Source organism: Melanerpes formicivorus, unplaced genomic scaffold (genome assembly GCF_026170545.1).
Source record: "Melanerpes formicivorus ecotype bairdi unplaced genomic scaffold, bMelFor1.0.p_v2 SCAF_8, whole genome shotgun sequence".
In the NCBI taxonomy this organism is placed as follows: Eukaryota; Metazoa; Chordata; class Aves; order Piciformes; family Picidae; genus Melanerpes; species Melanerpes formicivorus.
In genome coordinates this window covers 2336836-2354177 of record NW_027142360.1, presented here as the reverse complement: position 1 = coordinate 2354177, position 17342 = coordinate 2336836, and the positions used below count along the sequence as shown (strand labels likewise).

The 17342-nt window shown below is 49.9% G+C and overlaps 1 protein-coding gene across 1 annotated transcript in view; it reads left to right on the top strand.

Moving 5' to 3' along the window:
• The window catches only part of DCP1B (decapping mRNA 1B), a 56832-nt gene that overhangs the window by 23527 nt on the left and 15963 nt on the right, over nucleotides 1-17342 (top strand). The window contains exons 4-5 of the mRNA XM_068141831.1: nucleotides 10690-10756; nucleotides 16561-16696. Of these exons, the coding sequence (XP_067997932.1) occupies nucleotides 10690-10756; nucleotides 16561-16696 (203 nt within the window). The remainder of the gene's footprint in view (nucleotides 1-10689; nucleotides 10757-16560; nucleotides 16697-17342) is intronic.

The following is a 17342-nucleotide window of genomic DNA, read 5'->3' as shown; positions in this document are numbered from 1 at the left end:
CAGGGCCCCAACCACCTCCCTGGACAACCCATTCCAGGGCTTCACCACTCTCATGGGGAAGAACTTCCTCCTCCCCTCCAGCCTGAATCTCCCCACCTCCAGCTTCATTCCATTCCCCCTAGTCCTATCACTACCTGAGATCCTGAGCAGTCCCTCCCCAGCCTTCCTGTAGCCCCCTTCAGATACTGGAAGGCCACAATGAGGTCACCTGGGAGCCTTCTCTTCTCCAGACTGAACAGCCCCAACTCCTTCGGTCTGTCCTCACAGGAGAGGTGCTCCAGCCCTCTGCTCATCCTCCTGGCCCTTCTCTGGACACCTTCCAGCACCTCCACATCCCTCTTGTAATAGGGGCTCCAGAACTGGAGGCAGTACTCCAGGTGGGGTCTCCCCAGAGCTGAGCAGAGGGGGAGGATCACCTCCCTTGCCCTGCTGGCCACACTTCTCCTGATGCAGCCCAGGATCTGATTGGCTTTCTGGGCTGCAAGTGCACACTGAGAGCTCCTGGTGAGCTTCTCCTCCCCCAGCACCCCCAAGTCTCTCTCCTCAGGGCTGCTTTCCAGCCAGTCCCTGCCCAGCCTGGATTTGTGCCTGGGATTGCCTCCACCCAGCTGCAGGACCCTGCCCTTGGTCTTGTTGAACCTCCTGAGGTTGGCTTGTGCCCACCTCTCCAGCCTATCAGGGGCCCTCTGGATGGCCTCCCTTCCCTCCAGCCTATTCCCAAAGGTGGCCTCAGTCCATTGCTGTCAGGCCAGCTGTGAGCCAGTGAACAAGGTTATCTTTGCACCTTCCAAGAGTCCTTCCAGTGGCTCTGCCCAACACACATCAGCTATTGTCTGGGCAAGCAGCAAGTGATTTTATCTTTGTTGAGTCACACCAGGAGAGACAAGCTTTTAGTCTCTCACATCAAAATAGTTGATGGGTTTGGGGTTTGTTTGTTTTTGTAAAGGATTACAGCAGTCAAAAAGCAGCAAGGTAGCTCAAAGAGCTGCTTACTGGTGTCTTCATGAAAGGAACTAATAAATTGCACATAACACTAGTAAAAAATAAGTCATAACAGATATTTTAAATGTGGTTAATAATACTTTAAAATGCAATGGTCTTGCAGTTTTCAAGCCTGTCAAAACGCAGTGCCCATGGGTGAAAGATAAAGGATCCAAGGTGCAGACTCCTGCTGAGAGTTAGCTTTTGAGGGCAGCTCAAACATACCTACAACCATACCTACAGCAGGAGAAAATCTGCTATTGTTTGCCTGTCATTTTGAGAGAACAGTGAGAGCCCTTTCTGTGCCTGTGGGATTGCCTTGTATCCCTACAAGTCATCCATGCTTCAAAATTCCCAAAGGCAGCTCTGCAGATAAGGCAATTTAACAGCTGACAAGAAGAGAAGGAATGTCTGCAGCCTATGGCAGAACTTCTTCATGTGTTGAATATAACCTGTTAATAGGCTGTGGGAAATCAGTGCAAGCAAATACAGGAGATATGCTCTAAAGATAAGTCAAACATTGGAGGCTTCAGCAAGAACCAGTTCAGAATCAGTTCTGGGCCCCTCAGTTTAAGAAGGACATTGAGAGACTTGAAGGTGTCCAGAGAAGGGCAACAAGGCTGGGGAGAGGCCTTGAGCACAGCCCTGTGAGGAGAGGCTGAGGGAGCTGGAGTTGCTTAGCCTGGAGAAGAAGAGGCTCAGGGGAGACCTTCTTGCTGTCTACAACTCCCTGAAGGGAGGTTATAGCCAGGTGGGGGTTGGTCTCTTCTCCCAGGCAAGCAGCACCAGAACAAGAGGACACAGTCTCAAGCCGCACCAGGGGAAGTTTAGGCTGGAGGTGAGGAGAAAGTTCTTCACAGAGAGAGTCATTCACCATTGGAATGTGCTGCCCAGGGAGGTGGTGAATTCCCCATCCCTGGAGCTGTTCAAGAAGGGACTGGATGTGGCACTTGGTGCCATGGTCTAGTCATGAGGTCTGTGGTGACAGGTTGGCCTCGATGATCTTTGAGGTCTCTTCCAACCTTGGTGATTCTGTGATACTGTGATACTGGAACAGTTGACTTCACCTTTGTTTCTATGTGGATAATTTCATTCCTTTCCTAAGCATCTTTTGGAAGTCAAGATAATGCAGGAAAAATGAAGAAATTACCTGCCTCCAACCTGCTGGAATGTGCAGAGTATCCAACTGGAAAAATCACAGAGTTTTGCTTTAATTCTGCTAATCTTATGATGTTTCTTAGGTGTTCCTTGGTGCAAGAACAAATCCATATTGCATAAACTGCTTGTGCTGTTGCAGGTTAAGGGCTTAGGCCACATCTGCAAGTGTGTTTCCATTACTTAAGATATGAAGGTATGCAATGAATAAAGAGATGAGATCACAACAGTCAGAATTAGAAACATCATCTATAGTTAAGGTTGCTTATTTTCCTCATGAAGCCCTTTTTGAAGTTATTCATAACTCTGTGAGAGTTATTGTTAAGGATCCCAGAGCCCTGGAGCAGGCTGCCCAGTGAGGTTGTGGACTCTCCTTCTGTGGAGCCTTTCCATCCCTGCCTGGCAGTGTTCCTGTGTGACCTGTGCTGGATTCTATGGCACTGCTCTGGCAGGGGGGTTGGACTTGGAAATCTCCAGAGATCTCTTCCAGCCCCTAGTGTCCTGTGAGCCTGGGAGTTGCAGCTTGTCAGACTGGTAATAGTGCAGCTGAGAGTTTCAGGGTTAAAACCCCAAAGCAGTGTAGCGTGCTACTGAATGGGGATATGAGGATAACATTTTGGTTACTTCTTTCTTTTTCTTCCTTTCTTCCTTTTCTATTTTACTGGGAGGAAAAGGGCATCACCAGAGTTTGGAGAATTTGACCTTGAACATGGCTATGGCTCTGGAATCAGACATGGTCTTTGACCCTTGCAGGTACCTCAGGCATTCACTGTGAAAATCATTGGGAAGATAGTCGTGGATTTCACTAAATTATAAATGAAACCCACAATGCTGGAATCCTGAGGAGGCCTCTGCCAGCTGTGCATCTCACAAACAGCAGAGCAGGCTTTATCCCCAGCAGACTGGAAGCACAGATACTCCACAGGAAAACATTGGCTGCTGCTTTTCTTAACCTAGTGGAAGGCAGGAAGGAGATTAAAAAAGCTGGAAATTGAGCAAGTGACAGCAGCTCTCCTGCCTGGGCTTAAAATACAAGTAAACTTTTTTTTTTTGGCCTCCCCAGTTCCAGAGGAACAGAGATCTGCTGGAGAGAGTCCAAGGGAGGGCTCCAAGGGTGCTGAAGGGACTGCAGCACTGCCTGGGGAGGAGAGGCTGAGAGCCCTGGGGCTGTTTAGTCTGGAGAGGAGAAGACTGAGAGGGAATCTGATCAATGTCTATCAATAGCTGAGGGCAGGGGGTCAGGAAGGAAGGGACAGGGACAGCCTCTGCTCACTTGTGCCCTGGGATAGGACAAGGGGCAAGGGATGGAAACTCCAGCACAGGAGGTTCCACCTCAACATGAGGAAGAACTTGACTGTGAGGGTCCCAGAGCACAGGAGCAGGCTGCCCAGAGAGGTTGTGGAGTCTCCTTCTCTGGAGCCTTTCAAAACCCACCTGGATGCATTCCTGTGTGACCTACTCTAGCTGATTCTGCTCTTCTGTGGGGGGTAGGACTCATAGATCTCCAGAGGTCCCTTCCAACCCCTAACATCCTGTGATCCATTGGAAAGGCAGTGCTGTCTCCTTGATTGAAGAGGGTTCTCATTGCTTTGAGCTGCTAGGTAATGTGTGATGTGCACTGAATCAAGAGCATGTCTTCCAATTTCACCTCTTCCACGTGTGATAGTGTGTCATTGGTGTAAGCTTTTCTACTAACCAAAGTTACAGATGCAGATTGAGCCTAGAGCTGTGTGCTGGCATATTTGGGTTGTGTTCGGATGATTCCTGCAGATCAAGCCCTAGCTTCATTTTAGTGCACTGAAGACACGTTTTACAGTGTGCTGTAGAAAGCAGCTGTTGAGCTAATGCAGGCAGGAGTTTCAGGTGCTGAGGAGTGAGGGTTTTTTTCCACTGAGCCATTCTCTGATGGAGTTTGTTTCACAGAAAGGATGCTTGTGTTGACTCAGGGTAATTTGATTTAGCTCTTAGCCTTGCAGCAGAGTTACTCACTTACCTCTCTGTATTTTTTCTCTATCAAAACCGGAGCAGTACTTTCACCCACCATTTGTTTATCTTAATACCTCTTCAAGTAGCTTTTACACTCCTTGAGAAAGACTGATGAGTAATTTCCATTACAAAAGGCAGTGGAGCTGGAGCCTGATGGGGGCATTTCAGACGTCTATTGTGCAATAGTAATGAGAACCATTTGGGTTGTGAGAACAACTTTTATATGAGAACAATAAAGAGTTTATTAAGAACAACTTGTTGTTTAAGAAATTGATCGTTTGACATCTGTGGACTTCCTGACTTAATTTCCCTGTCACACAGCAGCAGGAGTTAAAAACTGTTTGGACTCAGAGATGCAGAGAATGTGACTGCAAAGCCAGCGGTGGAGGGGGAAAAATAAATGCACTAAGCTGGCTGGGTCATAGAATCCATGCTGCTGTTGTGTTGTGACTGGAGCTTTCTTGTGGCGTCACCAGAATGTGCTAAGGGAAATTCTGCCAATTCGGTTTACCTTTGGGCTCATTTCCAAAAAGTAAGGAACAGAATAATTATCACAGAAAACATCCAGCTGGGAGAGGCCAGATTCTGCAGGCTCTACCCAGGTAAAGGCACAGGGATTGGTGTCACTGCTTCAGCACAGCCTTGCAGGACAGGATCTGTAGCTGGGAAGGCTGGTGGCAGCATGGCCCCCTGAAGAGAGCAAGCAGGGTGCAGTGAGCAAAATATTCAGTGCATGGGCTGCTGCCACTTAGCCTGCCACAGACACTGCTCCTTCAGCCTAAGGCTCTTTCTCCCACATGGAGCAGCCTCTGGGGCATGTTGGCCTTGCTGCTCCAGAGGAGTCTGCTTGCAGGGATGTTTTTATGCCTCAGGCAGGCTGCCCTCCAAAATGCTCACAAAGCTCTGTGGCAGGAGCTGTGAATCACAGAAAACATCCAGTTGGAAGAGACCTCCAAGCTCATCCAGGCCAACCTCCCACCCAGCACTGCAGGGTCAAAACCAAACCGTGTCCCTAAGCACCAGCTCCACACACTGCCTAAACACCTCCAGGGATGGGAACTCCAGCACTGCCCTGGGCAGACCATTCCAGTGTCTGAGAACCCTCTCTGGGAAGAAATATTTCCTAGCATCCAGCCTGAACCTCCCCTGGCAAAGCTTGGAGCCATTGCCTCTGCTCCTGTCTCTTGCCACCAAGGAGCAGAGGCTGCCCCCTCCTCACTCCAACCTCCCTTCAGGGAGCTGTAGAGAGCAATGAGGTCTCCTCTCAGCCTCCTCTTCTCCAGCCTGAACACCCCCAGCTCCCTCAGCCCCTCCTCGTAGCCCAGGTACTCCAGGCCCTTATCCAGCCTCCTTGTCCTTCTCTGGACACTCCAGAACTTCAGTGTCCCTCTTGTAGTGAGGGGCCCTGAACTGACCACAACACTCAAGGTGTGGCCTCCCCAGTGGTGAGCACAGGGGGATGATCACCTCCTGTCCCTGCTGGCCACAGTGTTTCTGATCCAAGCCAGGATGCCATTGGCTTTCTTGGCCACCTGGGCACTGCTGGCTCACATTTGATCAACTGCCAACCAGAACTCCCAGGTCCCTCTCTGAGTCACAGCTTTCCAACCACACATCCTCAAGTCTGTAGCTTGCCATGGGGTGGTTGTGCCCCAGGGGGGGTCACCTGCTGATGGACTCATACCTCTGTTGAGCTTTATGTAAATAAACTGGGCCCTGGCTTGAAGGTTTCCTATGGCACTGATGTAACTTTAGCTTTGAGGCTGTTTCAGGGGCATTACAGTCTGCCAATGCTGCTTAGATCTGCTCCAGAGCTGATGATTTTTTCATTAGGCATTTCAGAAGGATTTTGATTAAAAGTCAGCCTGGAGTCAGGCTATCACAGTAGGGCCTCAGATGTGATTGAATAAACAATCTACCCTCTCTCTCTCCAATGTCTCCACTTTTTTGCCTCGTGAAATCAGAGTATTTGCTGGCTCTGTCTGAATGCCTGCAAACTGGTCACCCAAGTGTCCTGGCTGCCAGGGGATGACAGTGGTATTTGGGGGTCCATCCTATTAAGGAAAGCATTGCTTCTTGTGCTGATTTGCAAGGCGTAGCTCCAGGGACAATTGAACAGATGGTGGTGAGGAGCTAATTCTTGACTTCAGCAGTGCTGCAAATCATTGCCCATGCTCAAACCTGCTGCTGTTGGGGAAAGGGATTTTGCAGGAGACTTGCATGTTGTTGGGCTGTTGGTTGTTGGATAGTTTCTTAGTGTTTCAGGGTGGGTTTGGTTTGGTTTTGTTAGGAAAGTTGCTTGAGCAGTTCTGTGGTGGCTTGAAGTTTCCCCCCTAGCATTAACTTTGCCAGACCAACTCTGTTAGAAGCAAATGAAGCTGTGTTTACAAGCAAAAACTACACTCTAGGATGGAAAGCAATGTACAAAATATCCAGGATTTACAATGTTATACAGATACTTAAAATTGACAAACAACATGAAAACTCCCCTGCTCAGAGACCAGAGAAGCCATTCCGCTGCACCCCCCTCACCATTAGGAATAGCAGTAGGAACAGTGTGGCCAGCAGGAGCAGGGAAGTCATTGTGCCCCTGGACTCTGTATTGGTTAGGCCACACCTCCAGTCCTGTGTCCAGTTCTGGGCCCCTCAGTATAAGAAGGACATTGAGGCACTTGAAGGTGTCCAGAGAAGAGCAACAAGGCTGGGGAGAGGCCTTGAGCACAGCCCTGTGAGGAGAGGCTGAGGGAGCTGGGGTTGCTTAGCTTGGAGAAGAGGAGGCTCAGGGGTGACCTCATTGCCCTCTACAACTACCTGAAAGGTGGTTGTAGCCAGGAAGGGGTTGGTCTCTTCTCCCAGGCAAGCAGCACCAGAACAAGAGGACACAGTCTCAAGTTGTGCCAGGGGTGGTTTAGGCTGGAGGTGAGGAGAAAGTTCTTCCCAGAAAGAGTAATTGGCCATTGGAATGTGCTGCCCAGGGAGGTGGTGGAGTCACCATCACTAGTGTGAAATGAGACAATCATTACCCTGGCCACCTTACCTCTAAATACAGAATGCAGAATTAACCAGGTTGGAAAAGAGCTTTGAAATCATCCAGTCCAACCTATCACCCAACACCATCTCATCTACTAAACCATGGCACCAAGTGCCTCATCCAGGCTCTTCCTAAACACCTCCAGGGATGGTGACTCCACCACCTCCCTGGGCAGCACATCCCAATGGCCAATTACTCTTTCTGGGAAGAACTTTCTCCCCACCTCCAGCCTAAGCTTCCCCTGGCACAGCTTGAGACTCTGTCCTCTTGTTCTGGTGCTGGCTGCCTGGGAGATGTGAGGGTCTCTTGCTTTGTTATACACCACTGGAGTTCTGCACTAGAGACAGAACTACTCAATGACTTTTTTTCTTGTTTTCTATGATACTAATCAGTCTAACAGCTGATAGGGCATGGATAAGCTGAACTCTTCTACCTTAGTCAGAACAGAAGTGTTCCTCTTCTCATTTTACAAAGCAGGATCCAAGGACAGAGTAGCTACAATTACAGAGATCAATGAAGTGCAAGATATCAGACTTTAAATTACTCAGGCCTAACTTTTCCAATATACTTAGCATTCCTCTGTTCAAATCCACTTCTTACAGGCTTTGTGATTCTAGGTAGCTTGTGTTTCTGCAGGTCATGCACTCAGATCTCACACCCTAGCCTGGGACCCCTCAAATCAGTGCCAGGGAAATGAGGCATGCAGTCAAATCAGTGACAGCCACTTCAGATGACACTTCACAACTTAGGTATCATTGCATAATATCTCCAGGGCAGTGTCAGAGATGGAATCCAGCTTTCCCAGATAGTGTGGCAGCTGCCTTAGCTGCAGGGGGCTTTTTATCTTCCATTCTTTGCTGCAGCCCTCTCACCTTGTGCTGCAGAGCTTCAACAGGCAAGTCTCTCTCTGGCTGCTTGAGCCTGAGCGAAGTGGAAGGAGCAGCACAATGCTGCTATCATTCCTGTAAGGATGGTATCTGAACATCATTGCCCAACGCCAGCACAAAGGGCTATGGTGGAAGTTGAGGCAGAGGAAGTTCCATGGAAACAGGAGGAAATATTTTTTTCCCTGTGAAGGTGACAGAGCCCTGGCACAGGCTGCCCAGGGGGTTGTGGAGTCTCCCTCTCTGGAGATATTCCAAACCCCACCTGGCTGTGTTCCTGTGTGATCTGCTCTAGGTGCACCTGCTCTGGCAGGGGGGATGGGCTGAGTGAGCTTTTGAGGTCCCTTCCAACCCCTAACATTCTGAGATTGTGTGATCCTGTGCTTCAGTGAATTGCCCTTTCTTAGAGGGGTGCAGTGTAGCAGGAGGGTGGAGGGGGCAGAAATACAATGGCCACCTATTCCCTACCATGTCATGTAAGAGGAGCATGGATCTTGCACAAGGTTGCAGTAACAGGGAGGGAAAGATCAGTGTTAAGCATTTAAATGCTTCTCCCATCTTCTCACACAAAGTGTGTGCCTGAGGTTAAAACTAGGGCTGCTGCAAGTGTGGAAGGATTGTTTTGAGGCTAGATGGTAGATTTATTCCCAAGCCATGACACCATGGTTGTGAGTGGAACAAAGGTCACTGTTTATGGGGATTGTGGAACCTGCTCTAACTACCGTGATGACTTCATTAGTGCTGCACAACCCCATGCAGAGCTACAGGCTGGGGGCAGAGTGGCTGAGAGCTGCCAAACAGAGAGGGACCTGGGGGTGCTGATTGACAGCTGCCTAAACATGAGCCAGCAGTGTGCCCAGGTGGCCAAGAAGGCCAATGGCATCCTGGCCTGCATCAAGAATAGTGTGGCCAGCAGGAGCAGGGAAGTCATTGTGCCCCTGTACTCTGCATTGGTTAGGCCACACCTTGAGTCCTGTGTCCAGTTCTGGGCCCCTCAGTTTAGGAAGGACATTGAGAGACTTGAAAGTGTCCAGAGAAGGGCAACAAGGCTGGGGAGAGGCCTTGAGCACAGCCCTGTGAGGAGAGGCTGAGGGAGCTGGGGTTGCTTAGCCTGGAGAAGAGGAGGCTCAGGGGAGACCTTCTTGCTCTCTCCAACTCCCTGAAGGGAGGTTGTAGCCAGGTGGGGGTTGGTCTCTTCTCCCAGGCAGCCAGCATCAGAACAAGAGGACACAGTCTCAAGCTGTGCCAGGGGAGGTTTAGGCTTGAGGTGAGGAGAAAGTTCTTCACTGAGAGAGTCATTCACCATTGCAATATGCTGCCCAGGGAGGTGGTGGAGTCCCCATCCCTGGAGGTGTTCAAGAGGGGATTGGATGTGGCACTTGGTGCCATGGTCTAGTCATGAGGTCTGTGGTGACAGGTTGGACTTGATGATCTTTGAGGTCTCTTCCAACCTTGGTGATACTGTGGTAAGTCTGAGAATCTTGAGCTACTGTGCAACTGAAATATTGCTGGGCAAAGCTGCAGGTGTTTACTTCAGCAGAGGTCTGAACTTAGATACAGATTTGCTAATCCTGGGGTTGCCTACAGATAATTACTTTTTCTGTGGTGAAGACATTCTAGGAAATCTACAGGCAGGCAGAGCTGCATTCAAAGCACTGTGACAACTTTGGAGCCCTATGAGGAGATGCTGAGGGAGCTGGGGTTGCTTAGCCTGGAGAGGAGGAGGCTCAGGGCTGACCTTATTGCTCTCTACAACTACCTGAAGGGAGGTTGTAGACAGGCAGAGGTTGGTCTCTTCTCCCAGGCAGCCAGTACCAGAACAAGAGGACACAGTCTCAGGCTGTGCCAGGGGAGGTTTGAGCTGGAGGTTAGGAAGAAGTTCTACACAGAGAGAGTGATTGCCCATTGGAATGGGCTGCCCAGGGAGGTGGTGGAGTCACCATCACTGGAGGTGTTCAGGAGGAGGCTTGATGGGGTGCTTGGTGCCATGGGTTAGTTGTTTAGGTGGTGTTGGATGATAGGTTGGACACGATGATCTTGAAGGTCTCTTCCAACCTGGTCTATTCTATTCTATTCTATTCTATTCTATTCTATTCTATTCTATTCTATTCTATTCTATTCTATTCTATTCTATTCTATTCTATCCTATCCTATCCTATTCCATTCCATTCCATTCCATTCCATTCCAGATGATCCAGAACATTGCTGAAAGCTGAACAGGGCTTGCTCACTTACATTTGCATGCCACATTAGCTGCAGTATGCCAGCCACAGGAATCTTATGGATTTGATCTGGCAACTGAAAAAATTACAGAGGAGAAAAGGTTTGAAAGAAAAAGAGAGAAAGAAAGAAAGAAAGAAAAAAGAAAGGAAAAACAAAGCCCTCTCTGGTTTGGTGTTCTGAAGAAAAGGATCAAATGCCTCTGCCTTTATGGGAGGTTCAAAAGCATGTAATTTCCATCCCTAGAGATGTGCCTTTGATCTGTTTGCATCTTGGAGGGTCTGGGATGTCATTCCTGTGTTTGTGGTTTGGGAAAATTTAAGCCAGAAACAAAGTTAACAACCCCTTTGCTGCCCCCTTTTCACTCCCTGCCAGGTGGAAGTGCTGTGCTTGAGCCACTGCTGATGCTTTGTGTTTGCTGTGCATTTACAGTGTCCATCTATGGGATCTGGTTTTATGATAAGGAAGAATGCCAAAGAATTGCAGAGCTCATGAAAAAGTAAGTGCTGGCTCAAGCAGACTTCTGTGCTGTTCTGACCATGTGTGTTTCTGTCCATACCTGCACACTGCATCACTCAGGTGGTTGGGCTGGCCTGCTTTAAGCTGACAGTAATGGACTTGGCTGCAGGTACAGTTGCTGTGCCTCTATTTCCTGTCATCAGGGGGGAAAAGTTACTGAATTGCAGTCCTTTTGTCTTTGGTGTTTCCTAATTTTCCATGCAGCTCTCCAGCTACATCAGAGGATAATAGTTCATCTGATTTGTTTACTGATGACTCAGAGATCTGTTGTGAAGAGCTGTACCCTTTGGGGGTTTAATGTGCTATCCACTTTGGGGAGAGTTCCCTTTTTAATCTTACTCTTCTCTTTCTTTTGTTTTTCCTTGCATCAGTGTTAAGTGCAGGGCTGGCATGACAGCAATCCACAACAATACCATTGCTGTCATTGTTCTCCTGTGTCTGCATCAGGGCTGAGTTCCTGCTGCCTCACTCCTTAGCAGTCTATCCCAAAGTCACTTTGTTTCCCCAATATGAAGCAAGGCTTTAATTAGCTTGGGATTGATTTCTTTTATGTACACACAGAACGTTGTTCTCTGTGTGTTACACAGTCCTGCACTCATGTCAGAGACTGGAATTTCAAGCAGAACTGTATTCTCAGCTGTATTGTCATCCAGCAGTATCATGGGTGGTTTATTCCCTGCCTTCCTTCACATGTCCAGGATGGGCAGGGCTCATTCTTCTGCTCTACCCTCTGCTTGTTTTCTTTGCAGTCATCCCTTTCTTATGATTAGGTTCTGCAGATTTTCTTCTTTGCTTGGAGGAGGAAGGAGCTGAAGTCTTGCTGATCCTATCAACATATTCAATAACATTTTTTTAGAGCTGTAACTTTGTCCTACCTCTGAGCCACGAGCTGCCCAGGGCAGAAGGACAGAGAAGATATTTTACCCTTCCCAAGGAGGGAGATACAAATGCTCCACGCTGGGTTGGAAGTTTAAATGGAAATTTCATTTACAAATATACACAAAAGGTATTCAGGTAGAAGAATAGTGAAGAGGTGACTGGGAACAGTCAGCATGGCTTCACCAAGGGCAAATCCTGCCTGACCAACCTGGTGGCCTTCTATGAACAGCTAACAACATTAACAGCTGAGGGGAGAGCAACTGATGTCGTTTGCCTGGAGCTGAGCAAAGCCTTCAGGACTGTCCCACACCACATCCTGGTCTCCAGGCTGGTGGCACATGGGTGTGATGGGTGACCACTGGATGGATAAGGAACTGGCTTGATGGCCGCACCCAAAGAGTGGCTGTCAATGGCTCCATGGCCCAGTGGAGGCCAGGGACAAACAGAATCCCTCAGGGATCAGTCCTGGGACCTGTCTTGTTCAATATCTTTGTGGGTGCCATGGACAGTGGCATTGAGTGCACCCTCAGCAGGTTTGCTGATGACACCAAGCTGTGTGGTGCAGCAGACAGGCTGGAGGGAAGGGATCCATCCAGAGGGACCTGGACAGGCTGGAGAGGTGGGCACAAGCCAACCTCATGAGCTTCAACAAGACCAAGTGCAGGATCCTGCATCTGGGTGGAGGCAATCCCAGGCACAAATCCAGGCTGGGCAGGGACTGGCTGGAAAGCAGCCCTGAGGAGAGAGCCTTGGGGGTGCTGGGGGAGGAGAAGCTCACCAGGAGCTCTCAGTGTGCACTTGCAGCCCAGAAAGCCAATCAGATCCTGGGCTGCATCAGGAGAAGTGTGGCCAGCAGGGCAAGGGAGGTGATTCTCCCCCTCTGCTCAGCTCTGGGGAGACCCCACCTGGAGTACTGCCTCCAGTTCTGGAGCCCCTATTCCAAGAGGGATCTGGAGGTGCTGGAAGGTGTCCAGAGCAGGGCCAGGAGGATGAGCAGAGGGCTGGAGCTGCTCTGCTAGGAGGACAGACTGAAGGAGTTGGGGCTGTTCAGTCTGGAGAAGAGAAGGCTCCCAGGTGACCTCATTGTCGCCTTCCAGTATCTGAAGGGGGCTACAGGAAGGCTGGGGAGGAACTGCTCAGGATCTCAGGGAGTGATAGGACTAGGGGGAATGGAATGAAGCTGGAGGTGGGGAGATTCAGGCTGGAGGTGAGGAGGAAGTTCTTCCCCATGAGAGTGGTGAAGCCCTGGAATGGGTTGTCCAGGGAGGTGGTTGGGGCCCTGTCCCTGGAGGTGTTTAAGGCCAGGCTGGCTGAGGCTCTGGGCAGCCTGATCTAGTGTGGGGTGTCCCTGCCCATGGCAGGGGGGTTGGAACTAGATGATCTTTGTGGTCCCTTCCAACCCTGACTGATACTATGATACTCTGATTCCATTCACAAACTAGGCTCAGTCCTTCACCTGGACCTAGCAGGCCAGAACCTTCCAGAGCCTCCCAGAAACCTCCACCCCTCTGAGCCTCAGCAGCCCAAGAGCAGCCAAGCTGCCACACACACACACACACACACTAGACCCAGGCCAACTGCAGGCTTCCCCAGGCCCTGTGGGGTAGCTGGAAACTCACTGCCAGCCATGGCCAGGAGAAAGCTTCTCCCCCACAAGCCATAAAGATAACCACACACATGTCCTGAGATGCAGAGCAGGGAACAGATTGGGCTGTACACCCCCTAGGGAGAGGAATACAGGAAAATGGAGCAGAGGAGCAGATTACAATATCCTGGGATGAGCTGCCCAAGCCCTGGTGCTCTCTACCCTCTGGAGGACTGTTCTTTGGGGCCATACCAATGAACTCTTGGTCTCCTTTAACCTACAACATACATGGAGGGTATAGTAAAGGGGGCGACAGGAAGAGGTGGCAACTGGGGGTTCCTAGCCTTGGACTGTTGGACACAGCATTGTGTCCCAGTGCTGTTGAGAGGCAGGAGGAGGGGCTGACACAGAGCCAGGGCTTTGTTACCCCCAGGAAAGCCATGGGGGGTGAATGCAGTCAAGCTGGCAGCGTTAGGCCCTAACAGACTGCAATGCAAAGACGCTGTCAGATGTGTGAATCTCTCCTTTTCACATCATCTGTCCCAGGCTTAGCAGCTTCTGTAGCCAGAAGCATGCTGAGGAAGTGACATCAGTTTTGATTGCCAAAGAGGCCATTTGTGTGCCCTACAGTACAAAGCCCAACAAAGCTTATCCTCATAGAATCCAATCCATGGCAAAGTACTTTAACTCTTCTGCCACTGTGTTCCAGACAGGGTTTGTCATTACATGCTGGATGGGAAGGTAGTCATGGTTCCTCCAGACCACTTATTAAAAGGAATACCTGCTGCTTTTGGTTATGCAGTGGCAAAACATTGTGAAAGACAGACTGTGTCAGTGGTGGGGATTTGCTTAGGGGTTTTTGGTGGGCAACAAGTTCTGCATGGGACAGCAATGTGCCCTGGTGGCCAGGATGGCCAATGGGATCCTGAGGTGCCTTAGCTCCAGCAGATTGAGTTTCTCCTCCCCCTCTACTCTGCCCCACCTGGAATATTGCATCCAGCTCTGGGCTCCCCAGTTCCAGAGGGACAGGGATCTGCTGGAGAGACTCCAAGGGAGGGCTACAAGGATGCTGAAGAGACTGCAGCACTGCCTGGGGAGGAGAGGCTGAGAGGCCTGGGGAGGAGAGGCTGAGAGCCCTGGGGCTGTTTAGTCTGGAGAGGAGAAGACTGAGAGGGATCTGATCAATGTCTATCAATAGCTGAGGGCTGGGGATCAGGAAGGAAGGGACAGGGACAGCCTCTGCTCACTTGTGCCCTGGGATAGGACAAGGGGCAATGGATGGAAACTCCAGCACAGGAGGTTCCACCTCAACATGAGGAAGAACTTCTTGACTGTGAGGGTCCCAGAGCCCTGGAGCAGGCTGCCCAGAGAGATTGTGGAGTCTCCTTCCCTGGAGCCTTTCCATCCCTGTCTGGATGTGTTCCTGTGTGACCTGTGCTGGATTCTCTGCTCCTGCTCTGGCAGGGGGCTTGGACTTGATGATCTCCAGAGGTCCCTTCCAACCCCTAACCCCCTGTGAGCCTGTTTTGTTGGTTTTGCTGTATATCCTACAGCTCTAAAATGAGTCAGATTGTGACCCAGGCAATAACTGATGGGAACGAATTTACAGAAATAAGAAAAGAACCCTAGGAAATCATTGATTTGATTTGATTTGATTTTTTTTTGACAGTGAATTTCAGTTAACTAGCTCAAATTTCAGTTGACTGTGATTAGGTGCTCTCAAACTGGTAATTTACTCCCATAAAAACTAGTTTGCAGAGGATTCATGCAGTCGTAAGCCCTGTGTAGTGGTTTATAATAGCAGTGCTTCATGCAGATAAAAACCACCCTGTAGCTTGGCCAATTGGCTGCCTGCTTTCCTGCTCAGCACTCTGCCATCAGAATAGCAAAACAGCTGGGGCAGGAAATTGGTCATTTTCGAGTAGTTAATGACTGATTTGTGTGTGTGGGGGGGGGGGGATGTGTTTGCATCCTCCACCACCAGCAGAACTGAATAACACTATAAATTCCCTGCTCCTTCTGGATAAAGAAATTGTGGCTGAGCTGAGGAAATTTTAGTCCATGACCTTGTGTGTTCAACACTGCAGAAAGTTATTCCAAGCCTGGTCAAATGATGTTTTAATAGAGAGAGTTTAACAGAGATTGTTTTTACATGTTTTAACATTGAGTCCTAGAACCATAGAATCAGTGAGGTTGGAAAAGACCTCAGAGATCATCCAGTCCAACATATCCCTCAACACCTCCTGCGCCAGGGGAGGTTTAGACTGGAGGTGAGGAGAAAGTTCTTCACCGAGTGAGTTGTTCGTCATTGGGATGTGCTGCCCAGGGAGGTGGTGGAGTCACCGTCCCTGGAGGTGTTCAAGAAGGGATTGGATGTGGCACTTGGTGCCATGGTCTAGTCATGAGGTCTGTGTTGATAGGTTGGACTCGATGATCTTTGAGGTCTCTTCCAACCTTAGTTATACTGTGAGACTGTGATACTGTGATACCTCCTGACAGCTAAACCATGGCTCCAAGTGCCACATCCAGTCCCTTTTTTCAACACCTCCAGGGATGTTGACTCCACCACCTCCCTGGGCAGCACATCCCAATGGCCAATCTCTCTCTCTGGGAAGAACTTTCTCCTCACCTCCAGCCTAAACCTCCCCTGGCACAGCTTGAGACTGTGTCCTCTTGTTCTGGTGCTGCTTGCCTGGGAGAAGGGACCAACCCCCACCTGGCTACAACCTCTCCTCAGGGAGTTGTAGAGAGCCAGAAGGTCTCCCCTGAGCCTCCTCTCCTCCAGGCTAAGCAACCCCAGCTCCCTCAGCCTCTCCTCACAGGGCTGTGCTCCAGACCCCTCCCCAGCCTTGTTGCCCTTCTCTGGACACCTTCAAGTCTCTCAATGTCCTTCCTAAACTGAGGGGCCCAGAACTGGACACAGGACTCAAGGTGTGGCCTAACCAGTGCTGAGCACAGGGCACAATGACCTCCCTGCTCCTGCTGGCCACACTGTTCTTGATACAGGCCAGGATGCCATTGGCCTTCTTGGCCACCTGGGCACACTGCTGGCTCATGTTCAGCTGCTGTCACGCAGCACCCCCAGGTCCCTCTCTGCCTGGCTGCTCTCCATCCACTCTGTCCCCAGCCTGCAGCATTGCATGGGGTTGTTGTGGCCAAAGTGCTGCACCCAGCACTTGGCCTTGAGGAAGATGGGAGAACAATTAAACTCTTTGAGCTCTGCTTCATTTCTGGAAAGTAGTTGTGGTTAACTATTATTATTTTATTAATATTTTACCTGGTTTTTGTCCTGTATATTCTCCTCTCACCTCCAATTTCAGCCTAACTCAACAGGAGCAATTCAAAGCCCAGCAGGGCACAGGAGCTGGAGTGTCCCCTATGCTCATGAGCTCTGCTAATAACAAGGAAGTGGATATCTTGCGGATGCTTACCAAGGCCAAAGATGAATACACCAAGGTGAGGCCTGCTGTCTGCATGCAGAGGACATTCCTTTTAGCTGGTACTGTGATGCCATCGTGCTCACACTTTGAATTGTAAAACTTCAAAGGTTTGGGGCTGGGTTTGCTTTGCTCCAAGTGAAACTGATTTTGAGCAGGGTGCTCTCTCGTTTGTGTGGAGAAGTTTTGTTGGAGCCCAAAGAGATGGATGCTGACCATACAAACTTCTGAAAGGAGAACATCATAGAGCAGCTGAGGCTGGAAGAGACCTCAGAAATCATCTAACCCAACCTCCCTGCCGTGGGCAGGGTCACCTCTCAACTAGCCCAGGTTACTCAAGGCCCCATCCAGCCTGGCCTTGAACATCTCCAGGGAAGAGGCATCCACAGCCTCTCTGGACAACCCATCCCAGAGTCTGGCCAGCCTCATAGTGAAGAATTTCTTCCTAAGGTCCAATCTAAACCTATTGTCCTTCAATTTCACTCCATTTCCCCTTGTCCTAAGCTTGGACACTCTTGTAAAAAGTCCCTCTGCAGCCTTCCTGTAGGATCTCTTCAGGTATTAGAAGGCAGCTTTAAGGTCGCCTAGGCTGAACAATCCCAGTTCCCTCAGCCTGTCCTCACAGCAGAGGTGTTCCAGCCCCTGGATCATCTTTGTGGCCCTCC